Genomic DNA, 27689 nt, shown 5'->3' on the forward strand with positions numbered 1-27689 from the left:
TTTTGTTAGTAAGACTGTATGCAGCAGCTCACAGGTGTGCAATAAAAGTAACTTTAGTACATTTTTATTCCTCTGGCTGTTACTGGTCTTTGCCAAGTGGCACACACTGTCAACATTATCAATTTCCAGCTTCCTCCAGCATGTTGGATCCTGTTTCTTAACAGTCACTGGATCATCCTGTCTTAAGAGGCAGTGATAGTTATCAGATGAAACATGTTGGAAAGGAATTCCATACCATTACTCATAGTCACATGCAGACTGGTGATTCCACTCCATTTATTAGTTTCGTACAGACTGCTTCCCTTATTTTCCATCAGCCAATGTCCACCCTTTGAGTGTTTGGACCTTGGGGTTACTGGAAGAGATGTTGCACAACCAAAGACTAGTCAGTGTTCCCAGGGCTGACTGCAGGCTCATAGTGAAGTTTTCAACCCCATGTTTCCTGGATTGTAGTGACACAAATCATTTCATCACAAATATGGTGCTGATTGCACTGTTATCAGGTATGTGCAATTCACTGTTATAGTGGTCACTGAATATATGTTGTTCACATTTTTTAAACTTGTTAATAATTGGTCTTTTGAGGATATGCTGATTGGAAAATGGTGCTTTGTTTCTAAGGTTGCATTTTATAGTATCTTGACCTCTGAAGGTCTATGACTTTGACTGTAGAAAGAATTTAATTTTTGCTGCACTGAGTCCCTTTCTCGGTCTCACTTGCATGTGGCAAGGTCATATATACTTCAGATTATTTGCACATCCTCTTACAAGTCTTATAGTGATTCTACATTGAAATGCTGTGTGAGTTACATGTCTGGAAGATCTAACCCACCATCAGTCTGGTCCTGGAATTACATTTTGTTGCTTAAATTTTTCCATGATATAGCCAGTATGGTTTACATGTAGTACAGGATATATCTCTTGCACCAGTCCTGCTCACATTTGAGGGATACTTATTATTAATGCACTGATAAGTTTTTGTGGCAATAAAACAGTGTGATAGCTGTCCTGCTTGTGTCTTTGAATTCTATGGATCAGTCAAAATTACATACCAACTAAGATTTCCCTGTGGTTAATATATGAGGCTTGAAGTAAGAGCACTTATACTTTCAGGGTTATTTTGTTACAAGTCTTCTTCCACCTGGGAGTGCTACCTGGCCTTTAAATGGATTCACCAATGTTAGTTTTAAAAGCATAACAGTTGGATGGCGGGAGGAGTGGGAAAATGTTACTGTTTGGTCCAGAGAGAAAGGGTGATGGGGAGGGATGTGTTTGTGCGTAAACTGTTAGCAACAGTTATCCACAAAGGAGTCCAAGATTTCCTCTGGTGATCATCTAGGTGTCTTGTGGGTTATGACTGCTCTGTCTAGGTGGTGGTCTAGAAAGAGAAAGGATGGAAGCGAGGGGAGTGAGGCACTTAAGGCTTGAAGCACTAGCAAGATTTATCTGCAAACGCATCATCAAGTTATGACAGTTTTTGCTGTGGTGTGATACTGTGTACCTGTATGATTGGATTGATATTTGTGCCAGCTAATACATCAAAGGTGATTGCACATTCATTGTGCAAATTTCTCTACCATGCCCGGGAAGGTGGTCGGGAATAATGTTAGATAGACATGTGGATCTCTCCCGTTCGTGACCTGGTGGCCATGATCATACAAGGAGGTTCATACTGTACCTCTATTATCAAGCGAATACAGAGGGAGAGCAATATGTATTTGCAACAGTCTTTGATATTCCCACCTAGATCTTTGGATCTGATTGCTGTTATTACTGCAGGTGGGAGATCCCTCAACCAGGACTAACATAGTGACAATGTTAGGCATAATACCAGGGAGCATTACACTAGAACTTTATTGAGTTTGCATGGCAGTGTGATATGGCTGCATACTCACACTTTGGAGTCTGAGAGGGTGGACAGTCTACCCTCCAGCACCTGACATGAATTTCACAGTGATTGGTGCAGATACTGGATGACTCTCTCTAGTGGTGTGTTTTGTAGTGATGTGCTACAAATAACGTATATTTGATTGGAGGCATCAGAATTTAACTGTAATGCCACGTAATATAGTAATGTAGTATTAACAAATAGACCTCAAGTAATGTAATTTGTTATTAACAAACAGACTCAGCTTATCTTCATGTCCCAGTTATAAGAGATAGAGTTGGAGAGAAGTGCGCCTCAGTATCAGTGATATCTAATTCTGCACTGTGATTGCCTTACGTAATTTGACAAAATATGTAAAACTGTGGAAAACCAGGTAAAATATGAAAATGGGTGAAAAATACTTAAAATTGAGAACAATATGAAAAATACATAATGATGAAAGTACATACACATCTGTCTCAATGAGATCTTTGCTGCTGTCACATAATATTGTTAGAAACAAAGAGACACTTTCTCTCCCTGTGCTGTCCAGTGCCAAAGTAACTCATCCCACACAAGTACCCCAGTTATAATTTAAAAATGAAAGTGTGGAGGGGGTGCATGATGCTCATTTGTCTAGAAATGAGAGAAGAATAGGGGGAGACAGGGAGTAGGGGAGGTGCTGTTGATATCCCTGGGTGACTTTGATCAAACTTTCTCTAAGGGAGAGGGAGATGGAGAAACAAGAAGTCCAAGTTTGTAACCTAACACTGTATGTGTAACATAACACTGGATGTGATTTGTATTTGTATATTTATTGATGCACTTAATCATTCAATGTACAGAAATGTACAGCATGATAGGAGACAAGTCAAACAAATGATATGAGAACTATATGGACATAGCATCATTTCTTTTAGTGTACAGCTTACGGAAGATATATTATGTATGTATTCATAATAATAGCAAATTAAGAATAAGTTCAAATAATAATGCTGATCATAATCAAACAGAAAAAGTTCATTAATGGACAATAGATTATTTCTGATGAAACAATTTCATTTTGAAACATAATAAAAATATATAATTTAATGTATGATAGATCACATTCAAGAAACTCTTGTATGCTGTAAAAGCAGTTCTTTGTTAGGAATGTTCTTAAGATTTTTTAAAATTTTGTTGATTCTTGAATATTCTCAACTTCTTCCAGGAGATGGTTTTAGATTTTAATTCCCATACATTTAACACTATTGCTATACACTTTAGTAGAGTGGGGACCTAGTCTTAACAATTTTTTTGACCTTGTATCATGATGGTGACTCTCCAGATTCCTGTGCAATCTACTGATGTTTTGTTTAATAAAACATAGAAGTTCAAATATTGAGTGAAGCCTAAAACAAAATTTGCTTAGCCTGGAACTACTCATGTCAATGTGTTTTTCCATGTGATGTCAATCCCTAAAAATTTAGTTTCACTGACAAATTTAACATTGCTGCCACTTAGCGTTACTGTTGGAACTTGGGGAGCTCTGTTCTGAATGGTGTGGAAGATTAGGCACACTGTCTTTTATGCATTTAGGAGTAGTCTATTTGATGCAAGCCATGAGTTTAGTTGGGTTTTATATCTATTAACTGTTGACTGAAGAGATTCAGCTGCATTTGATGTAAGGATATTAGTATCATCAGTGAAGAGAGATGTCTTACTAGTGGTTAGGATGGAAGAGAGGTCATTTATATAAAGTAGAAATAACAAGGGATCTAGAACAGAGCCCTGTGACACAGCATGTTTTATGACTTGTGTAGATGATTGCGCCTCATTTAGGGTTCCTGTTTGATTAACTTTACTTATATGGTTTATATGCATGTACTGTGCTTGGTCTTTGACATAGCTACTGATCCAGTCATGGGTAGTTCCCCCTATCCCATAAGAATCCAACTTTTGCAAAAGTATGTTGTGATTTACCATGTCAAAAGCCTTTGTGAGGTTAAGAAACACACCTACAGCTGGGCATTTCTTGTCAACAAGATGTAGAGTTGTATCAAGAAATTCATATATTGCATCAATAGTGGTTTTAGGAAACCATGCTGAGAAGAAGAAAGAATGCTATTTCTTCTAATAAATGATATTAGTCTTGCTGCTATTGCATATTCAAATATTTTGCTGAATACAGACAGCACTGCAACCGGATGGTAGTTGCTAGGATTTTCTTTAGATCCCTTTTTATGTATGGGTATGACTTTTAGGTTTTATTGGGAATACTGTGTCTGAAATGAAGCTTTTATTACACGAGACAGTGGCTCATTAATAAGTTTGCTGCAACAGTGGAGGAAGAAGCATGGGATTCTGTCTTCTCCTGCTAAAGACTTTTTCCTTTATTTGACTATGAATTACATTTTCTATCTCTGCTCCTGATATTGGTGATAAAAACATTGTGTTGGTGAAGGTATTGAGGACTGGTTGGGGGGAGGGGGGTGACAATTACTTTTTAGATGTTCTATTAGTTTTTTTACCGTTTCATTAAAGTTTGAGTTAAGTTCTTGGGCTACTTCCTCTTGGTCAATAATCAATGTTGCATTTACTGTAAGTTTAATATTACTAATGTTATTTCTATTCCCAACATTTTGCATCAATTGCTTGCTACAAGCATTTGCTCTTATTATATGATGACATCAGAAGGATGTCATTGTGTAGTTTTTAGCAGCATTCACCACATCTCTAAATATTCTTTTGTGTGCAGTGAAGTACTTCTTAAATTGTTCACTTTTGCCAAGGTTAGTCTTGGTGTTGGTGGGAGAAAAGCTCTCTCTTTCTCTTTGCTGAAGTCTCCAGTTGGAGGATACTCTGTTGTTGCATAATATTTTTTTGTTTTTAAAGGGAAATGGCAGTTGAAATAATAACAGAAAATGTTTAAAAAGGTTTAAAATTTTTCGTCTGTTGTTTGAGAGTGGTATAAAGCCTCCCAGTTTTCTCTTTGAATCCGGTACAAAAAATTAAGGACATTGCTTGGACAAAAATTTCTTCTTTATATTGTCTTTTTTTTTGACGTTTACTTCCCAGAAAGACTGGTTGTATAATCGGTGCCTTATGGTCAGAAAATCCTAGATTTACAGACCCAACAGATCAATCCATGCGCTAACTACTTGGTCAAGAGCATTCACACTTTGGTTGGTTACCTTAGTTGGGGATTTTCTCTTCATATCAAGATTGTAACAGTTCATGAAATGTTTAAAATTACACTGATCACCACCTTCTGTAAGGAAATTTATATTAAAATCACCACAGATTATGACCCTTGAAGGTTTCCTTTTACCACTTTTTCTAATACTAGTGTCAAATTTCTATAAAAAGAGCACAATGTGCGTGAATGAGATCTATAAACTGAAATAACATACACACTGATATCTTTGATTTCAACACCTGATAATTCTATGTCTTTTTCTATAGAGTGAAGGTCGTATATGTCCAGTGGTGAAGGTGCTACGCTGTATTTTACTGATATGCAGCTTCCTCCAACTCTGAAGACTGTGCTTGAGAAGTGATGCACTAGTTTTAACTGTGGTAACACAACTGAGTCTATTTGGAGAAACTTCATGTACTGTTCAGAAACACATAGTATTTGGGTATGTGACAGTTCACTGCTGATACTCGTTAAAAGTTATAGCCCATTTAGCTTACTCTTAAATCCCTGTACATTATGAAAATAGATTTTTGGGCAGAGTCATGTTTCACACTAATCAATGCATTTCCGTGAGAAAATTCTGCCACTGTTTCATTAATTACAATGGAATGTTTGGATTTATTTATAACACTACTGTATGTCTGAACTTCAAGTGAAGATGTTAAGTGTGATCTTTTTTCTGGGGTTGGGGGGGGGGGGGGGGGGGCTTGGAGGTTCGAGGGTGGAGGGAAGAGCACAAATCCTCCTCCTTTTGTTGTAGGCCTTGGCCTTAAATTGGCACTTACTGTGCTCTGGATTCCATTGTTGTTGTTGGTACCTTTACTACTGATGTAGCTATTGGAGTCATTGCTGTCACTGCAGTACTTGTAGGAAACTTTGATTTTGCTGTCCTTCCCAGGTTGTTTTGTGGTAATGTTACTGTTGCTCCCCTTGATGGTGCCTATTTTTCATTAGTTTTCTGCACAGAAACCACTTTTGCATAGCAGGGGCTGTGAAGAAGGTGTCCTGTTTGATTTATTACATTCTGTTGCTACTTATTGTGCTATTTCTGCCAATTTTGATGTCAGTCCCACACAGGGAATTATGCTGTTCACCTTTTCTCTGCTTGCTATGATTTCATTTATCATTTTACATATAGAGCTCCTCCCTTCATAATTTAGATGCATTCCATGACTGGTATTCTGGCGCCTGTCCAATTTGCCTGTATCAAGGAAACTGCATTTTCAGAATAAAGAACACATCTGTTTTATTTGAATGTTTGTTTTCTGTATTTCTTTGTTCACACATGAGTAATGCACATGGGTAATGTACGAAGTCAAATCTGTATGGCAATGTTGCAACAGTTGTATTGTGGTTTTTATTACATACTAGAAACTTCTTTATTTCTGCTAGGCAGTTACCTGCTTCGTTTTTTGCAACATCATTTGCATCTGCTGTACATTAGACATAATCTCTTTTTGGTAATGTTTTGTCTTGCAGATTGACACCAATAATATATATTGTTGTTGCTCCTGCCTTAACAATACATGTTGAATTCTTGTGTTCTTTCAAAAGTCATGTAATGTTTTTGCCCTGGCTGTCCATCCCATATTTGTGATGTATGTTTTTGTTAACACTTTCTTTCACATTCATTTCATTGTTACATGCAATGGATGATATGCACAGCTTCTTATTGCCACTGTTTTTCCGAATGCTGAGTTTAGACATTATTTCACCATTCTGTCAACACGATTGTTTTGAATGTTCATTTCCACTTACCAGCATTGATACGATTGTTATCTGGGCCTGTACTCTCCTAGGTATCCTACTCACATAATGTTTGTATTTTCATAGCTAAAATTTTGTGATAAAAGTGGGTAACAATCACTGACATGCTTGCACAGGTGTAGTGTCAAAGGATTTTAGAGTAATGGTGGTTGTAAGATGTGCCACTTGGTGCCAACTGTCTTGAGTTACTGAAATGGTTTGATTGAAGGGTTTGGAAATGTAAATAACAGAACTGCTTATTGTGATTTATACTGCTAACTTTTATTGGTTTACTGTGTTTCACTACAGAAGTAAAGATACTGAGCCATGTTGGCTCTTATTGATTCCTCTTCCGGGTGACTTCCTCTGCGTGGTTTCTCCTCTGGTCATCCAGTTGCACTGCCATAGCACCATGGCTGGTGGGCCAAATTTTCACGTTGGGTGAGTCTTGTTTGGACAGCACTGGAAGAAAGTTGAGGCTCCTGGCAGAAGTGGTTGGGACAACAGTTGGCTGATTTTGTAGACGTGTACACCACAAACAACTAACAATGAACTGAGGTATCTGAAATGTTCTTTCATTGGTGGCGACAGAAATTTGTGAAAGGACCAAGCCCCGCATTCAGCAACACTTGTGGTTGACAACTTCTACATTTATTTCATGAAAACATTTAAAATTTTCCTTTACAATGGAATGTTGTAAAAAGCCAGGTAACAACAACCAATAATCAAAGAACGCCAGAAGGACTTACAAAATTTCTTTGTCCCTATTGCAGCACAGAGACTTTATTGTTTGAGTTACTTGTGGCATTGTGTTTTGGTGGATCTGTGAAGGGGTCCAACTAATAGCAGTCCTTGTGGGATTGACAGGGCAATTACTGTGCATTTACTTTCTTAAATTGTTTCAGAAGAATTGTAAAATATCTTGATCTATTTCTGTTCAATGTTTTTTTCATTTTTAAAGGAATTATTTTCAATCCTTTTGGGGCTCTGTATTGATCTTGACTTTGTTGTAATACTTAATAGTTTCAAGGCAATTTCTAAGCCTTCTGGTGCTTGGTGATTACTGGTTTTGATCTTGTTGTGAAGTTTTTTAAGAAAGAATTTTAAAGTAAATTCTGAGCCTTCTGGCATTCTGTGATTATTGATGTTGATCTTGTATAATTTTTTTAAAAAGGGATAAATTTCAAAGCAAATTTGTAAGCCCTTCTGGCACTCTGTGATTATTGGTTGTTGTTAACTGGCTTTTTAATCATTCCATTGTAAAAAAAATTTTAAATGTTATCACAAACTAAATCTAGATGTTGTCAACCACAAGTGATGTTGAAACTGGGGCTTGGCCCTTCCATGCCGCCACCACTGAAAGAATATGTCATATACCTCATTTCATTGTTAGTTGTTCATAGTGTATATTTCTAACCCAATAGTTAGTGTTCAAAGATTTGAAATACTTAAACACAGAAATGTGTGGACCTGGAGCTCAGAAAAAAGTAAATAACTTTCAAAACTACAAAAGTGAGTGGGAAAGTGAGGTTAAATTTAAGTGGTGACTACAAATTAGTAAAAATGACAATAATTTTTGATACATTGTTCGTGAAACCACTCTAATTTCATAATTTAGTGCATGTTTTGTATATATATTATATTTATTAATATATAGATGGAGTATCTGCATGGAGAATAGGCTGTCTAGACCTCCTGCTTTTTTTAATTTCTTTCTCCACATTTTGAGACTGTTGCATTTGGTAAGACCGTGAGGGAGCATTTAGGCCAACTTAACACACTGCACCTACCATATTAATAGGAAACACATAGGGTAGCCAAAAAACAACCATGAGAAGCAAACTGTTTGAATTCAGACTGAAACAGGTTGGTAATTGTTAGTGCCCAGATATTTGTATTTTCTTCAGTCAATAAACTATCAGTAATATGTTTATAATAAAAGAGCTACCCACTAAACACATGGAAGTCAGAGTTATTTCAATTCCAATTTTGTATAAAGTAGGTTAAAATTTGTCTGAAATCCAACTGAAATAAATTTGAAGAGATGCTATGTACTAACTTCCATGTGTTATGAGAGGCTTTCTTACAACATTAAATACTGGTGATCCCAAATGAAATAATATTAGTATTGTGCCAATTTAGAAGGTCTCTTGAAAGCACCTAAACTATGAAAGGAGAAGCACGTTTCCAAGCTATCCCTCACAAAACTTTTTTTCACCAACAAAGTTTTATTTAATTTTATTATTTTCTGCTGGAACTGAAATATATCTCCATAGTAAAATTTATTCAGGCACTCTTTCAGAGTGAGAATGGAAAGTAGGCATGGTCCTCACAATATTGCATAAGTGGTAGTTTTAAGTGCTCTAAAAAGTATCCAACACACGATAAGGGGCAAGTGAGATTATTCAGGCAAGACTCAGTATAAAAGGAGAGTATAAAGATCTGAATCCTTCAATCTTCCATCAGACCAACCCCTGAATGTAACTACCAACTTCTGATAAACTATTAGTTCACTAATACATAATTCTCCAATCATACTACCATCACTGAAGGAGACTTTATGACAAGACACTCTGTAAAATAATAGTAGATGTTCTGATCTCTTTGAAAATTTCCACATTGAAACCAGTATCAGTGAGTGCGAGGCAGTTGTAGGCACAATGATACCAAAGTTCAAAGGACAACTAAATGAAGAGGAAAGATTTACATGTTCAGTAAATGACAAAAAAACACTGTTGTTATTTCACAAGACGGGACTCAAAACATTTACCTCTGGATGTGAGAATGTAGAGGAACTGTGACTCAAGTTCAAAAGAACTGTTGATCAACATTGAATTGATATGTACCCAGTAGGATGTTCATATGGAAGGGACCCTCCACAGTATATGATTTGCATGAAGAAACTGCTACAGAAATAGCAACTACTGCATTGTTGTTGTTGTGGTCTTCAGCCCAGAGACTACTTTGATGCAGCTCCCCAAGCTACTCTATCCTGTGCAAGCCCCTTCACCTCCAAATAACTACTGCAACCAATATCCTTCTGAATCTGTTAGTGTATTCATCTCTTGGTCTCCCTCTACTATTTTTACCCTCCATGCTTCCCTCCAATACTAAACTGGTGATCCCTTGATACCCCAGAATGTGTCTCACTAACTGATCCCTTCTTCTAGTCAATTTGTGTCACAGATTCTCTTCTCCATAATTCTATTCAGTACCTCCTCATCAGTTAAGTGATCTAACCATGTAATCTTCAGCATTCTTCTGTAGCATACATTTCGAAAACTTCTATTCCCTTCTTGTCTAAACTAGTTATTGTACATGTTTCACTTCCATATATGGCTACACTCCATACAAATACTTTCAGAAAAGACTTCCTGACACTTAAATTTATACTCAATGTTAACAAATTTCTCTTCTTCAGAAATGCTTTCCTTTCCATAGCCAGTCTACATTTTATATCCTCCCTACTTCAACAATCATCAGTTATTTTGCTTCCCAAATAGCAAAACTCATTGACTGCTTTAAGTGTCTCATTTCCTAATCTAATTCCCTCAGCATCGCCTGATTTAATTTGACTACATTCCATTATCCTTGTTTTGCTTTTGTTGATGCTCATTTTACATCCTCCTTTCAAAACAGTGTCCATTCTGTTCAGCTGCTCTTCCAGGTCCTTTGCTGTCTCTGATAGAATTACAATGTTGTCGGCAAACCGCAAAGTTTTTATTTCTTGTTCATGTATTTTAATTCCTACTCCAAATTTTTCTTTTGTTTCCTTTACTGCTTGCTCAATATACAGATTGAATAACATTGGGGATATGCTACAACCCTGTCTCACTCCCTTCTCAGCGTTTGCTTCTCTTTTGTGTCCCTCGACTCTTATAACTGCCCTCTGGTTTCTGTACAAATTGTAAATAGCCTTTCACTCCCTGTATTTTAACCTGCCACCTTCAAAATTTGAAAGAGAGTATTCCAGTGAACATTTTCAAAAGCTTTCTCTAAGTCTACACATGCTAGAAATGTAGGTTTGCCTTTCCTTAACCTATCTTCTAAGGTATGTCATAGGGTCAGTATTGCCTCATGTGTTCCAACGTTTCTATAGAATCTAAACTGATCTTCCCCAAGGTCAGTTCCCACCAGTTTTTCCATTAATCTGTAAAGAATTTGTGTTAGTATTTTGCAACTGTGACTTATTAAACTGATAGTTCAGTAATTTTCACACCTGCCAACAGCTGCTTTCTTTGTGATTGAAATATTATATTCTTCTTGAAGTCTGAGGGTATTTCACCTGTCTCATACACCTTGCTCACCAGACAGAAGAGTTTTGCCATGGCTGTCTCTCCCAAGGCTATCAGTAGTTCTAATGGAAGGTTGTCTACTACAACAACTACTGCATAATGGGTCTAAAATAAAGCACAGGATTATAGATAGAGAGTGACTTAATGCAACAAATTTGGCTGCCAGAAGAACAATGCATGATACCTTCAATAACTAAGATGGCAATATCTTATCAAATTATGTCTCACAAAACCCAAACTAAGTCTGGTCACATGTAAAGGCTGTCAGTGGCACCGTATTTAGCATCCAGACACTCATGGGTGATACAAGAATGGAAACTAAAGGCAGCAAAGGTAAAACCAGAAATGTTTTACTCTATTTTCAAATGATACTTTATACAGGAAGGATGCAGAAATACTGTCCCAATTTAGTTCTTATACCACTGCAAAGATGGGTGACATAAATATTACAGCCAATGGTGTTGAGAAATGGCTGAAATTACTAAAATTAAACAAATCTCCAGATTCTGTGGAATTCTGCACAGAATGAGGGGGGCTGCAGCATGTTATCCTGGATGGGGAATCACTGACAGAAGCAGAAATAATTTTGTAGTTCCTTGCTATAGTAGTGGTTACAGAATGAAAGCCAGTTCATAAAGGGTGTTCGGAAATTCCTGTGACAAACTTGTAGGGTCCATTGTTTAAACTTCTAGGACTTATAGAGGGCAGTGAGTACATAATGTTTTGAATAGGAATCCATGTCTGGGAATGTTATCTAATGACACTACAGAATGTCAAAGTTATAGGTGCCGGCAGCTGTAAATGTATGTATTGACACGGTGAATCCATGATGATGAAACAAACTTTTAAGGATGATGGAGATGGATAAATGTATTATTTTGAGGTAAGGGTCCCTGTTTCAGAAACAGACAAAGTGAAAGTCACAAGCTACAATCATTCTGATACATCTGACAGTGGAATACATGTACCAGTACTACTGTTGCTAAGAATGTAGGGTATGCAACTTTCAGTGATTGTAGCATGAACCAAAACAAGAAAAAGTGACTAGCAAACATGGGCTCTAAAATGCATATCTGAGGGGCTATGGGCACTCGTTCATCTTCGTTAGTGGAAATACATATCCTCTATTAAACAAGTGCTCATAGCTCTTAACATGTGTGCCGCGCTGGATTAGCCGAGCGGTCTAAGGCACTGCAGTCATGGACTGTATGGCTGGTCCCAGCGGAGGTTAGAGTCCTCCCTCAGGCATGGGTGTGTGTGTTTGTCCTTAGGATAATTTAGGTTAATAGTGTGTAAGCTTAGGGACTGATGACCTTAGCAGTTAAGTCCCATAAGATTTCCCACACATTTGAACATTTTCTTAACATGGGCATTTTAGAGCCATGTTTACCAGGCATTTTTTCTTGTTTTGGTCCATACTACCACCTCTTAAAGTTTCCTACCCTAAAGTCTTAGCAACAGCAGTACTGGTACACATATTCCAGTGTCAGAGGTATCAGAAGAATTTTTGCTTGTAACTTTTGACTCGTTCATTTCCAGTACAGGGACTCTTACCTCAAATTGATACATTTAGCCTTCTCCATCATCCTTGAAAGTCTGCAACATTATCATGGAATCACCCTCTATATACATATATTTACAGGTGCCAGTTCCTATAATTTTGACTTTCCATAGCGTCATCGGATGAAGTTGCAGGACATGGGTTCCTATTCAAACTATTATGTACTCCCTCCCCTCAACAAGTCCTAGAAGGCCGTATTGGGAATTTCTGAACATGTGGTACACAGCTGCTATAAATGATGATTTATTACCATGTATTGGAGCTTACATAAATGTGACTGACACATCGCATGTCAAAGAACAGACTGTCACACCAAAGACAGTCCACTCAAGACCTGACTGCCCAGAACCATAGAGGTATTTTACTTTCGCGGCAGTGTGTTATTGGTTGAGTTCCCACAACCCTGGGTCAGCACCTTGGTACTGTACTGAGATGCTTACTGCTCACATTTTATGTAAATTACCTTGCAGACAACAGTAATGGTAACCACAGGCTTCTTGTACAAGATGCAGCTACCCATAATGAAGTACTTTCTGGAAAAGCTTCAAAAATATGCAGACAGATTTTGATAAGATTTCAAAGTGGTTCTAAGATTGGTGACATGCTTTAAATGTACAGAAGTGTCAAGTTGTGCACTTTAGAAAGTGCAGGCATCCTCTGACTAAAATACCAATGAGTGACAATTGGTGGTAGTCAACTCATACAAATATCTCAATGTCTCAATCTGTGGGGCTCCTTGCGGCTCACTTTTGTTGCCATTGCTGTTGCTGCTGGTGCATGCTGCAGACATGAGTGGACATGGTAAAGGAGGCAAACCCAAGGAGAAGTCAAGATCCAGCCTTCTCACCATCCTACTGGAGCACCTGGTTGAAGAGGTGCGAAGAGCAAGAAGAAGAATACGCAGCAGTGCTGCAAGTGCCAACAGCGTGGCCATACAGTAAAGTCCTGTGGCAACATAGTTGCATGCATGAAGTGTGCAAAGGCACACGACACACATGACTGCAAGAAGCGTGGGATGCTCCCCAAAGTGCGTTAATTGCAGTGGCACACATGCTGCAAATCATCATCGCTGCAGCTATATCAACAATTGGAGCAAGCAAAACAAGAAGATCATGGCCGCTATACCCAAAGTGGTGGCCCAACAAGACAAGGTGGCTGCCCCGCCCCCATATCCAAGAAAAGGAAGGGGGCCAAGTGCCACCAAGAAGACGACAATGATATGTTTCTGTGAATTATTACAGAAAGCCACTGACAACGCCGTCTTTGCACTCAAATCCACCATGGTGGAGGAGAGGGCGGCCATGAGGGTGGAACTAGAACAGGTGCACCATCAAGTGTGGCAACTGACGGAAGCCTTGACCCTTGCATCTTGCAAGGAAGAGGCACCAGGAAGGGGGTAGATGCGGAGACCCAGAGGACTGCCTCCCTGGCTGATGTGGACATGCAGGCTGTAGGGGAGGTGGTCGAGGAGATGCAGGAAGAGGCACAGCAGCCAGAAGAAGAGGAGGAAGAAGCAGCACAAGTTGCTGCTATCACTACTAAACTTGCAGAAGAGGCTGCCATCCAAGACCATCTGCCGCTGCCGGACAACCAGCAAGCCACAAAGATGGTGATGGATATGTTAGTGAAACCACTGTGAGAGGGTATGTACCCACACCACAACCTTCTATATCCCTTCACCTCTTCCGATACACCTAAACCCTCCCATCCCAACCAACCATATGATTTCGATTGGGCAGCCATAAACTTGCACATCATTTCCAAGAAAGACCTAGCCCTGATCAACTCTTATCCCATATTCATGCCTCGGGACTGGCAACAAATCATTAATATTATACCAAGACCAAAGGCTAAGAAGAAAAATTGCTAATCCAACTAGCACAACCAATTACCTAGTCCTGCATCGCTAAGGCAAGTTCAGTCTTTTCCTTAGGCCCAGCAAATAATTCTCACCCCATCCCTTTTGGAGTAGATGTCTAACGACAAAGACTCCACATCTAGGCAACATCTGGGAGGCTGTCAGTCATAGAGACCAAGGAGTCAATTTGTGGGGATATAAAATGCAATGTTCATAGGCCTCATTCGTAGATAAAGCAGGTGGCAGACTTGAGTTCATTGGTAGGATACTAGGAAAAAAGAGTCGGTCAACAAAGGAGGCTGGTTACAAAACACATACGTGGCCCATCCTAGAATACTGCTCAAGTATGGGGTACCATATCAAACAGAACTAACACTGGATATTAAACGTAAACAACGAAGGCACCACGAATGGTCATAGGTTTCTTTGACTCACAGGAAAATGTCACAGAAATGTTAAAAAAACCGGAATTGAGAGACTAGTTAAGCTAAATAGCAATCATCCCACGAAAGCCTACTTACAAAGAAACAGGAGGCAGCATTAAGTGAAGAATTTAGGAATATGCAGCAGTAGCCTACCTATCACTCTGTAGAGACTGCAAAGATTAGAGTAACAAATTACAGCCCATAGAGAAGCATCTAAACAATCATTATTCTCATGTTCTATAGGTGAAAGGAACTAGATGAAACCCTAATAAATGGTACAACCCTACGTCACTGCACAGTGGTTTGTAGAGCATGTATGTATATGTAGATGCACAGTAGAGTTCTCCATCATTCTTGGTGGTGCATGCTGTAAACCAAATTAAACTTATGTGACACTGATATATGTCTATACTTATGTGCATCTGTCCAACAACCCCTCTTGAAAATGGGAATGACCTACATTTTTTATCCCAATCAGTTGGTATTCTTCATTGTTCCAACTACCTACAGTAAACTGCTGTTACAAGGGCAGCAAGTTCTTTCACATAATCTCTCTGTGGAATTTCACAGGTGTACTACCGATGCCTTCCCGCTGTTAAGCAATTTTAGTTTATATTCTATTCCATGCTGTTTTGGCATTGGCATGATTAGTGAATGGCACAGCCATATTGTGATTTTCAATAGTGAAACTATCTCAAAGGATCAAATTCAGTACTTTGTAGTTCCCTTTGTTATCAACCACTCTGCCGCCAGTATGGTCAGCAAGTGACTAAATTGATGACTTTGATCTGCTTACTCTGAGGTGACAAAAGTCAGGGGATGCCTCCTATTATTGTGACAGACATCCCTTTGCCTGGTGTAGTGCAGCAAGTTGACATGGCATGTACCCAACAAGTCATTGGAAGTCCCTGTAGAAATATTAAGCCATGCTGCATCTGTAGCCATTGTGAAAACGCTGCTGGTGCAGGATTGCAGGATTCTGTGCATGAAATTAACTATTGTTTACATCCCATAAGTGTTAGATGGGATTCATGTTGGACCATCTGGGTGGCCATATCATTCACTCAAATTGTCTAGAATGTTCCTCAAACCTATCATGAGCAATTGTGGCCTGGTGACATGATGCATTGTCACCCAAAAAAATTCCATTGTTGCTTGGGGACATTAATTCCATGAATGGCTGCAAATGATCTCCAAGTAGCTGAACATAACTATTTCCAGCGAATGATCCATGTGATCCATGTGAGCACAGCCACATCATTATGGATCCACCACCAGCTTGCACAGTGCCTTGTTAACTTGGGTCCATGGCTTTGTAGTGTCTGTGCCACACTTGAACACTACCATCGGCTCTTACCAACTGAAATGGGGACTCATCTGACCAAGCCACAGTTTTCCAATTGTTTAGAGTCCAAATAATATAGTCATGAGCCAAGGAGAGACACTGCAGGCATTGTTGTGCTCTTATCAAAGGCACTAGCATTAGTCATCTGCTGACATAACACCATATTTTGCTGCCTGTGTTGACCATGACAAGAGATAATGCCTGAAATTTGGCATTCTCAGCACATCCGTGACATTGTAGACCTCAGAATATTGAATTCCTTAATGATATCCAAAACAGACTTTCCCATGCATCTACCTCCAACTATCATTCCACATTCAAAGTTGTTAATTCTCACTGTGCAGCCATAATCGTGTCAGAAACCTTTTCAAGTGAATCACTTGTGTATAAATGACAGCCCCACCAATGTACCACCCTTTTGTACATGATACTGCCACCATCTGTATATGTGCATATCATTATCCTATGACTTCTGTTACCTCATCTACATGATGGCTACTGCGTGTGTCTAACATTACTGGAATTTTTCATGTGGAGATCACAATACATAACATGCCCATCAGATGTGCACATCTAGCTCATCATCAGTCTTTGGACTCTAAGAAAGTCTTGATCATTGGCAAGAGGGAAGTGAAAGCATAATACCAACAGATCAAACAACACTGGTTGTAGTGCAGTGACTATATAATGAGTGGTGATGAGATGAACTCAGGACAAAAGTGTGGCAAGAAGAGAATGCATGGGTTTTTCCAGAAGCACTGCACCATAGGAAAATCATTGAATTGTTCAACTGCCTCTGACAGATATGAGGGTTACTTGGAAATCAAGGTCCAATTTCTTGTAAAACATAATCCATCACAGATTAAAAAATATATATATTTAATTCCTTATATGTTTCTCTATTTTTCTACATAGATTCCATAGTTGTTAAACATTTGTCATAATAATCTACAAACTTTTGTATACCTAAGTCATAGAAGTCTGCTGACTTTGGCTATAACCAGAGGCAATTTTGTGCAAAGTTATTTGACCCACATTCAGAAATTCCAATGCTAAAGTTGATCTTACGAACTGACAGTCTTCACGAATTTTTTCATCCATGCCTTTCACCAAATCTTCTGAAATCACTGATGGTCAGTTTGATTGTGGTTCATCTTGGACAGTTTGGTGTCCATCCTTGAATGCTCTCACCCACTTATGCACTTTGCTGTCACTCATCTCATTTGAGCCATACACCTCACTTGTCTGTTGATGGCTTCCTACTGCTGCAATGTTCCTTTCTGATAAAACCCAAATCACTGACTGTGAAATACAGTCAGCAGTCTTATCAATTGTTTTAAACATTTCAAATTGACTCTGTAAAAAGCATACTGTGAAAATACCAATGCAAATGGTGTTGTTTGACGATATAGCAAGTCGGGAGTTAGTGTATATGTGCATTGCAACGTTCACTTGGTATTCAATTAGCTACAGTGAATCAGACGTTACTTTCTGAATAATCCTTGTAGAAGAGAACAGCTGAAAATGAGGCAGAAGTCACCATATGACATACAACAGTAGTAGTAGCATTCTACGGTGTTCAGCTATGACTCTTGCTTCTGTTTGTGGGGTAGATCGACACCAGTGTATCCACAGATGACTTGGCGACCTCACCAACTACTGGAATTATTGTGTGGGGAGCTACTGGATATGACAACAGAACTCATCTAACACCTGTTGGAGGTATGCCGAATGCTAGCCAATATGTGGTAAGAATGAGAAATTCTGTTGTCATACTCTTCATGACCAGGGATCTAAATGGCTTATTCCAGTAAGATAATGCAAGACGCCACACTGCAGTTCACATTACAGACACTTTGAGGAATGTATGGATTCTTGACTGGCCTGTGCCATCCCCAGATTTGTCACTTACAGAGCATGCGTGGGATGTGCTGGAAAGACAGATACAGGAGTTTGACAAAAATATGGAAGCATCATGAGAAATGTGTGCTTGAACATAACCGCAGAAGCTAGCCAAGCCTGCAGGTTGTACTGTTGTATTTGACCATGAATGGCATCTTTGAAATGTGCTCAATACATTGCAAATGTCAGTCATGTCGTGACAGTGTTCTTCACAGCTGAGTCCACTACTCAGGAACACTTATCTTCAATAATTTGCCAGCAAACATAAAAAATTTAGTTACAAATAAAGATCAGTTTAAAAGGAGCCTGAAAGACTTACTAGTGGCCAACTCCTTCTACTCCACTGACGAATTTTTTAACAGAAACAAATGATGTATTGTATATATTCATACTATTAGTATTGTTATTTCAGATTTATAAATTAAAAAAATTGACATGTTCCACATCCACAAGGATCTCTTCAGCGTGGATTTATGGAACGAAAAACTAATCTAATCTAATCAGAGATGAATTACATCAGAGATAAATTACTTCAAACATGTGCAAATTTTTGGTGCTTGTATGGTAGATGCTTGTATGGGTTTTTTTTTTTTTTTTTTTTTTTTTTTTTTGTGGTTTTAGGGCGCAAAACTTCTATGGTCATTAGCGCCCAGTCCGTGACGTAGAAAACAGGAAAAAAACGAAATTTAAAATCAGCAGCAATGGGAACAAAGTCATAAAATTTGAGAAACTAAAGGCAGAAGGAATGCTTAAAAATCCACTATAGAAAGGGGTTGGTTGTCCCCCAAAAAAAAGGCTTCAAATGACTGACGTCATTTCACTGTCACTAATAAACTGTAGAACGCGGTCAGCTGAGCGCGTGTCATCTGCTAAAATCGACGATAGATCAGGCGATAGCTGTAGACGGGAGCGTAACGGATTAAAATAGGGGCATTCAATTAAAAGGTGTCTGACCGTCCACGGCTGAGAGCAGTGGGGACAGAGTGGGGGAGGATCACCGCTTAAAAGATGTCGATGACTAAAAAGACAGTGCCCTATCCGGAGTCTAGCTAAAATTACCTCCTCCCGACGACGCGATCGGGAGGAAGAGGTCCATGCGCAAGGAAGGGCTTTCACTGCCCGCAATTTATTATGGGGAAGTGTTGACCAATGCGCATGCCATAAATGAGCAACTTGGCGACATAAACCGCTCCGTAGATTGGTAAACGGAAGAGACTGAATAGCTGGCCGAGGAAGAGAGACTGCAGCCTTGGCCGCTATATCGGCCGCCTCATTTCCACAGATACCAGCGTGTCCTGGGAGCCAGAGGAACGCCACTGAGACGCCCCCCAGGTGGAGCAAGCGCAGACAGTCCTGAATCCGGTGGACCAGAGGGTGCACAGGGTAAAGAGCTTGGAGACTTAGGAGAGAGCTGAGAGAATCTGAGCAGATTACGTACTGTATCTGCTGATGGCGGCGGATGTAGTGGACAGCCTGGAGAATAGCGTAAAGCTCCGCAGTATAAACCGAACACTGGTCGGGAAGCCGAAAGTGATTTGGGGTGTCGCCAACGAGATAGGCACTCCCTACACCTAACGATGTTTTCGAGCCATCGGTGTAAATAAATGTGGCTTCCGTCATTTGTGCACATAGAGCAGCAAATGCCCGACGGTAAACAAGTGTAGGGGTACCATCCTTGGGAAATTGACATAGGTCTCTGAGCAAGTCGATCCGGGGACGGAGCCAAGGCGGTGCTGTACCCCAAGTTGTCAAGAAGGTTTTAGGAAAGCGGAAGGAAAGAGAATGGAGCAGTTGACGGAAGCGGACTCCCGGGGGTAGTAGGGAGGAGGAGCGGCCTGCATACCCGACATCAAGGGAGGCGTCGAAAAAAAGGTCATGGGCTGGATTAGCAGGCATGGAAGACAAATGGCTAGCATAACGACTCAGAAGGACTGTCCGCCGATTGGATAGCGGAGGTTCAGCAGTCTCAGCATAAAGGCTTTCCACAGGGCTGGTGTAAAAAGCTCCAGACACTAAACGTAATCCACGGTGGTGGATAGAGTCGAGACGCCGAAGAATAGACGGCCGAGCAGAGGAGTAGACTATGCTTCCATAATCCAATTTCGAGCGCACTAAGGCGCGATAGAGGCGGAGAAGGACCACTCGGTCCGCTCCCCAAGAGGTGCCATTCAGGACACGGAGGGTGTTAAGGGAACGCAGACAGCGAGCCGAAAGATAGGAAACGTGGGAGGACCAGCACAGTTTTCTGTCAAACATAAGACCCAAGAATTTAGCGACGTCGGAGAACGGAAGGTTGACAGGACCTAGATGTAAGGAGGGCGGAAGAAACTCCTTACGTCGCCAAAAATTAACACAAACGGTCTTACTGGGTGAGAAACGGAAGCCGGTTTCGATGCTCCACGAGTGGAGGCGATCGAGACATCCTTGAAGACGTCTTTCAAGAAGGCTGGTCCGTTGAGAGCTGTAGTAGATCGCAAAATCGTCCACAAAGAGGGAGCCCGAGACATCAGGAAGGAGACAATCCATAATTGGATTAATGGCAATGGCAAACAGTACAACACTCAGCACGGAGCCCTGGGGTACCCCGTTTTCTTGGGAGAAAATACGGGATAGAGTAGTGTTCACCCGCACCCTAAATGTGCGCTCTGCCATAAATTCGCGAAGAAAAAGGGGCAGCCGGCCTCGAAAGCCCCAAGAGAACAGTGTGCGGAGGATGCCTGTCCTCCAACAGGTATCGTATGCTCTCTCCAGATCAAAAAATATTGCTACCGTTTGGCGTTTCCGGAGGAAATTGTTCATGATATAAGTGGAGAGAGCAACAAGATGGTCAACGGCAGAACGATGTTGTCGGAATCCGCATTGGGCTGGTGTTAAAAGACTGCGGGATTCCAGCCACCAAGCTAAACGGTAATTCACCATACGCTCCAAAACCTTACAGACACTACTCGTGAGAGAAATGGGGCGATAGCTAGAGGGGAGATGTTTGTCCTTTCCAGGTTTCGGAACGGGAATGACAATAGCTTCCCGCCATCGTCTGGGGAAGGTACTGTCGGTCCAAATTCGATTATAAAGGCAAAGGAGGTAGCGCAGGCTATGGGTTGATAAATGCAGCAACATTTGGACATGGATACCATCCGGTCCTGGGGCGGAGGAGCGAGAAGAAGAGAGTGCATGTTGGAGTTCGCGCATGGAGAAAACAGTATTGTAGCTTTCGCGATTTTGAGAGGAGAAAGCAAGATGTCGCACTTCCGCTGCACGTTTCTTCGGGAGAAACGCTGGCGGGTAATTTGAAGAGCTCGAAATCTCAGCAAAGTGCTGACCCAATGAGTTAGAAATTGCGACGGGGTCCACTAAGGTATCATGCGCGACAGTGAGCCCAGAGACCGGGGAGAAACTAGGCGCGCCTGAGAACCGTCGAAGCCGACTCCAAACTTCCGAGGAGGGAGTGAAGGTGTTAAATGAGCCAATAAAGAATTGCCAACTTGCCTTCTTGCTATCGCGGATGACGCGACGGCATCGCGCACGGAGCTGCTTATATCGGATACAGTTGGCCAAAGTTGGATGGTGACGGAAAATGCGAAGAGCACGTCGCCGCTCACGTATTGCGTCACGGCATGCCTCGTTCCACCAAGGAACTGGGGGGCGCCGGGGCAATTCGGAGGTGCGTGGTATTGAACGTTCCGCAGCTGTTAGAATAACGTCGGTAAAATGTGTGACCTCATCGTCGACGCTGGGAAAGCGACGGTCATCGAATGTCGCTAGAGACGAAAAAAGTGTCCAATCAGCTTGGGCAAACTTCCAGCGTCGCGAGCGCAGATATGGCAGTTGAGGCTGCAGTCGAAGGACACATGGAAAGTGGTCACTCGAGTGTGTATCATCAAGGGCGAACCATTCGAAGCGCCGGGCTAGCGGAACAGTACCGACCGCAAGGTCCAAATGAGATAAATTTGCCGTGGAGGCAGACAAAAACGTGGGGACCCCAGTGTTGAGGCAGACTAGATCCGCTTGGTGGAAGATGTCTAGCAATAGTGAGCCACGTGGACAAGGATGTGGAGATCCCCAAAGCGGGTGGTGGGCATTGAAGTCCCCAACCAGCAAATAGGGGGTTGGAAGCTGATCAAGAAGATGAAGGAGATCAGCTCGTGCCAGTGGTGTAGACGATGGAATGTATACCGTACATAGAGAGAACGTGTATCCAGAAAGGGAAAGACGGACGGCGACAGCTTGGAAGGAAGTGTTTAAATGGATTGGGTGATAATGGAGAGTATCATGGAGCAGAATCATGAGTCCTCCATGGGCTGGAGTGCCTTCAACAGAGGGGAGGTCATATCGGACGGACTGAAAATGAGGGAGAACAAAGCGGTCATGGGGACGCAGCTTTGTTTCCTGAAGACAGAAGATGACCGGCGAGTAGGATCGTAAGAGGATCGACAATTCATCCCGATTGGCGCGAATGCCGCGGATATTCCAGTGGATAATGGACATAGGGTGAACAGAAAATGGAGAAACGTGACCAAGGGTGCTGTCAACTCAACGACTGCTCAGAGCTTGCGACCGACAGCATGGAATGGCATTCAGTCGAAGGCAGAAGATCCTGATCCATAGGTTGGTCAGGAGCAGCTCCTGCCACCAACGATCGGCCAGTTGACCGGCCACCAGCAGTGCGCCTCGGCGACACGGAAGATGGCCGAGGGCGATTTCCGCCAGGTGGTGCTGTAGTTGGGACACGCCTTGGCGGAGAAGGAGAGGAACTGTGTTTCTTCGTAGCCTTCTTGGAGGTATGATGTTTAGATGAAGGAGGAACCGATGGTTGTGAAGTTGCAGTACGTAAAAACTCTTCACGAGAATGCTCTTTTTTCGAAGACTTGGCGTCTGACTTTTGGGCTCGAGATTTAGCAGAACCCGACGAAGGGTGAGCCATAGAGTGGGCAGGCGAAAGTGGTGAGGTTGAACGGGCGATCTTTGCGCTGGCCGATCTGACGACCGTGGTACTAAATGTGAGGTCGCAAGTCTGCGTGGCCGCCTCCTTTGTTGGCCGAGGAGAAGCAAGGACAGTGCTGTATTTTCCTTTCTGAGGCACAGTGGGCTGTCGACTGGCGAGTAACTTTCGAGCAGCAAAGGTCGACACCTTTTCCTTCACTCTTATTTCCTGGATGAGCTTTTCATCCTTAAAAACGGGGCAATCTCGAGAGGAAGCAGCGTGGTCACCCATACAGTTGATGCAGTGTGGGGATGGAGGTGGACAAGCACCCTCATGGGCATCCTTGCCACACGTAACACATTTGGCCGGATTGGAACAGGACTGGCTGGTGTGATTGAACCGCTGACATCGATAGCAACGCGTAGGGTTTGGGACATAAGGGCGAACGGAAATTATCTCATAGCCTGCTTTGATTTTTGATGGGAGTTGAACTTTGTCAAATGTCAAGAAGACAGTGCGGGTTGGAATGATGTTCGAGTCAACCCTTTTCATAACCCGACGAACAGCGGTGACGCCCTGGTCAGATAGGTAGTGCTGAATTTCTTCGTCAGACAATCCATCGAGGGAGCGTGTATAAACGACTCCACGCGAGGAATTTAAGGTACGGTGCGGTTCCACCCGGACAGGGAAGGTGTGGAGCAGAGAAGTACGCAGCAATTTTTGAGCCTGGAGGGCACTGTGTGTTTCTAACAACAGGGTACCATTCCGTAATCTGGAACAAGACTTTACAGGACCCGCAATTGCGTTGACACCTTTCTGAATAATGAAAGGGTTGACCGTGGAAAAGTCGTGACCTTCGTCAGACCGAGAAACAACAAGGAACTGTGGCAACGATGGAAGAACCGTCTGTGGCTGAGACTCAGTGAACTTACGTTTGTGAGCAGACATAGTGGAAGGTGAGGAAACCATTGCGGAAGAATCCCCCATGATTACCGGCGTCTCCGATGGCGCGCTCCTCCCTTGTGGGGGCCCTCACCGAGGGCACACCCGCCTTAGGTGATTGTTCACACCTCAGGTCACACCTCCCGACAAACGGACGGAGGGACCAATCGGCACTTTCGGAAGGTATCAGCTCGGGTAATCACCCCTCCCTGGGCCTGGCCTTTACCAGGGGGTACGTACGTGTCCTACCTGTCTACCCGGGGCGGGGAATTACGCGTTACCCCGTCACCGGCTACGCATGGAAGTGCGTGGGTCGGCCTTCAGACACGCACAGGGAGGAAGAAAGAGAAAGGGAAAGGAAAGAAGAGGGGGTCTCAAGCGCCGCAGCGGAGAAAAGGGTAAAGAGAAGAGGTAAGGAAAGGAGAAGGACAAAGGAAGGAAGAAGACATACAAGCAAGGAAGAAGAAGAATGCGGTACATTTACAAGCGTCCGTCTCCGGACGTAGGCGCAAACCATACTCCCAGAGGGGGAGAAAGTGAAGGAAAGAGCCAGAGGTGTGGGGGGGGGGGTGAAGACAGGGGAAGGGGAAGGATGCGGAAAGGGAAGGTATGCAGCCCGGAAAGGAAGGAAGGCCACATTAGCTCGGGGCCCCGTGCTCGCTACGCACGTATCCACAAAAGAGGTGTGGATCCCCTGGGGGGACTTGTATGGTGGATGCTTTTGTAACCAAGGTAGCTGAAATGTTTGGTGTTTCAAGATGTTCCATATCAGAGATTTATATCACATGCAGGGAAAGCAGAAAAACATCATTCTCTAATTCACAATGTGGATGAAAGTGTGTGTCAACTGATTGTGATGGACATTCACTGTAGAGGACTGATGAAATATAAAGGACAACAGCTGCAAAAGTAACTGCAGAACTGAATTTTGCTTTTGTGAAACCAGTCATCACCAAAACAACATGAAGGGAGCTGAATAAGCTCAGAATTACAGGGAAAACCAGAATTCCAAAACTACACATCAGTGATACAAATACCAGTAAGAGGAAAACATGGTCCCAAAATCATAAAACCTGACATATGGAGCAATGGAAGAAAGCCATTAGGTCAGATGAGTCATGTTTCACATAATCTCTAACTTCTTGGCAATTTTATGTCCCAAGAGTGAAATATGGTGGGGATACAATGATGATTTGGGCAGCCATATTGTGGTATTCCATGAGCCCATGGATGCTCTAAAAGGTCACATTACTGCCTAGGATTATTTGACCATTGTGGCTGATCATGTACATTCCTTGATATGGAATTTGTCAATTGACATATTTCTGTAAAAAGTGTATTTATATAGCATTACATGTTAGTAATGTACTGATTATTTCTATTTTAGGAAGTGCTCTATAGTAGAGATGGAACTGTTCAGAAAGAAAAAACTTCTTTTCTGCACTTCAAATGTTAGGTGCTTGCTTGTTATAATGCCCAACTCTTCCTCAACCTTCCCAGACTTCTTCAGCCTACCAGATTACAATTCGTCTTTGTAAGGTAGTTGAGATACCCACTCCATTTTCTTCTGTTGTGTTCAATTTCGTTTCTAACAACAAATGAATTTAATTACTTGTTAATCTATCTACTCTGGCACAGTCTTTCGCAGCCCTAAGAAAGCTCATTTCAGCTGCCAGGATATTACTTTCTTGTCATTTGCAAATGACCCACATCTCACTTCCATAGAGTGATGCTGAGATAGTCATTACCACATGAAACTTCATTTTTATTATATTTTGTGTCTTGTTTATAAAGTACTGGTGTCTGTTAAAGTTCCACAAATGTTTCCAATTTTTTCTAATTTCTTGTCTACATTGTTATCATACTTGCATGTGCTATTGCATCCAAATAATTAAAACTGCTGACCTGTTCCTCTACTGTATTGTTCACCACTGTTTTTGTTCTTATTGGGTCATATCCTACAACAGCCATGGTTTTAGTTTCCCTCACACATATAGTCATGTTGTAGTCTCTAGCTATTGTAATAAGAGGTTAAATTCCTTTTTGCATGTCATGGTCTTTATCCACTGTGTAACTTTAGTTTAAAAGCAAATTCATAACTGCACTCTGTTGGATACTGCTTCTTGGATTAGATTGTCAACAGGTATTTGTATCAGTATATTTCATTGCTTTATATGGCAGCTTCTTTAGATTGTAGTTTAGAGCACTTTACCTTCTAGTAAGTGGCAACGTGGAGTAGTATTATATTTAGTGAATATTTCTGTTACTTTTGTATCCATCGGAATCGTTGACAAATGCTTCACAGTGCATAATTGTACTGTGTGGCTGTAGCAAATATTTTTAATTGTAAGTGTATTTTTGTGGTTGACATAGACATTATTGGTGTAAATGTGGGAAATGAAATGAATATGTGCACTAACTTACATCAAGCTGATACAAAAGACAGTATTTCACAAATTTTTCCATGCTTTAGTTTGAGGGCTTGAATGAGAAATGTGAGAGATCCAGGGCTGGTGTAAGGTGCAAGTGGCATAAGCCTAGACTTGGGGTGCCAAGCTGAGACAGAAAATACTCTGCCTGTAAGATTTGCAGTATGTAATGATTAAGAGAAGTGCTGACTTCGCAGTTAATTCAGAGTGAAACACAAAAGGGAAAGTCCATGGTATCACCCATCATTGTTCAGATGTGCCAACTTCCATTGCATTTCACTGAGTTGGAGAAGACAATCACAATTTTAGTCATTTAAGTGTGACATTTACGAACGGAGGTTAAGTTTAAACTTGTAGCTTGGCACTGCTTGTTTCTGTTTACGTGTGTTTTACTTTATATTAATGATGGAAGAGATTCATTAAGGAGATGAAAGAATTACCTAAATGCAATCCTGAACAGTTACTGACAAAAGCAGTGCAACTTTAATGAAAGACACATATTGTAACACATTTTTGGAGAGTAGGTAGTTTAATAAACCATGTTGTGACTCCATCATCAACTAATCTTTATAATTTATTAACATCTGATCAGTTTTATGAGACTCAAAAAGTTGGGGAAGAAAACATAACAAAGTAGAATCACATAATAAAGCAGGGTTATGACACTGAAACAGCAATTAAAACAATTAAGCAGCAATACAAGTACTAAAAAGAACTACTTACAGAAAAAGTAAACTGTGATGCTTGTAGGACACAAAATAATATAAACAACTTCATGTTAACAACCACTTAATGTTGTGAGATAACATCCATCATCAATAAACAAATCTGTCATACTATTCATCCACAACTACACTTATCTTCCTTTACTGCGATGTGCGCACTGAGCAATTTCATATTACACAAGACTTTAAAATTGATTACACTGGTGAAAAATGCTAAAAGAAACTTATGACTTGCAGAGTACTAGGAAGAAATTTATCTCTTCTTTATCTAATGTTAAAAGTTCACAACCCAAGGGTTGAGCAAACAAAATGCCTTTATCTCAGACCATATGTTTTTGAGGCCATGCTTCATAGCATTTCAAGCAGTCTGAAAGTGCTGCATTGTAACCAATCTTTGATTTATATTCAAATAAAATAAGTTAAGATACTGCCACCATAGTGAAGTATAGTTCACAGTCACTTAAATTTTAATATAATATATGAACCACCATATGT

The 27689-nt window shown here is 41.1% G+C and overlaps 1 protein-coding gene across 4 annotated transcripts in view; it reads right to left on the reverse strand.

Moving 5' to 3' along the window:
• Positions 1-27466, reverse strand: part of LOC124716918 (serine protease svh-1-like) — a 470384-nt gene extending 442918 nt beyond the window's left edge. Inside the window, exon 1 of one of the 4 annotated variants that reach the window (XM_047243502.1) lies at positions 27193-27454. In XM_047243502.1, coding sequence (XP_047099458.1) covers positions 27193-27246 — 54 coding nt within the window. In that variant the 5' untranslated portion in view covers positions 27247-27454. Of the gene's footprint in view, positions 1-27192 lie in introns of all 4 variants that reach the window. The other 3 variants (XM_047243517.1, XM_047243493.1, XM_047243508.1) reach the window with 3 other exon arrangements.
• Positions 27467-27689: the final 223 nt, after the last annotated feature.

The sequence above is a fragment of the Schistocerca piceifrons genome, chromosome 1, assembly GCF_021461385.2.
Source record: "Schistocerca piceifrons isolate TAMUIC-IGC-003096 chromosome 1, iqSchPice1.1, whole genome shotgun sequence".
Classification (NCBI taxonomy): domain Eukaryota; kingdom Metazoa; phylum Arthropoda; class Insecta; order Orthoptera; family Acrididae; genus Schistocerca; species Schistocerca piceifrons.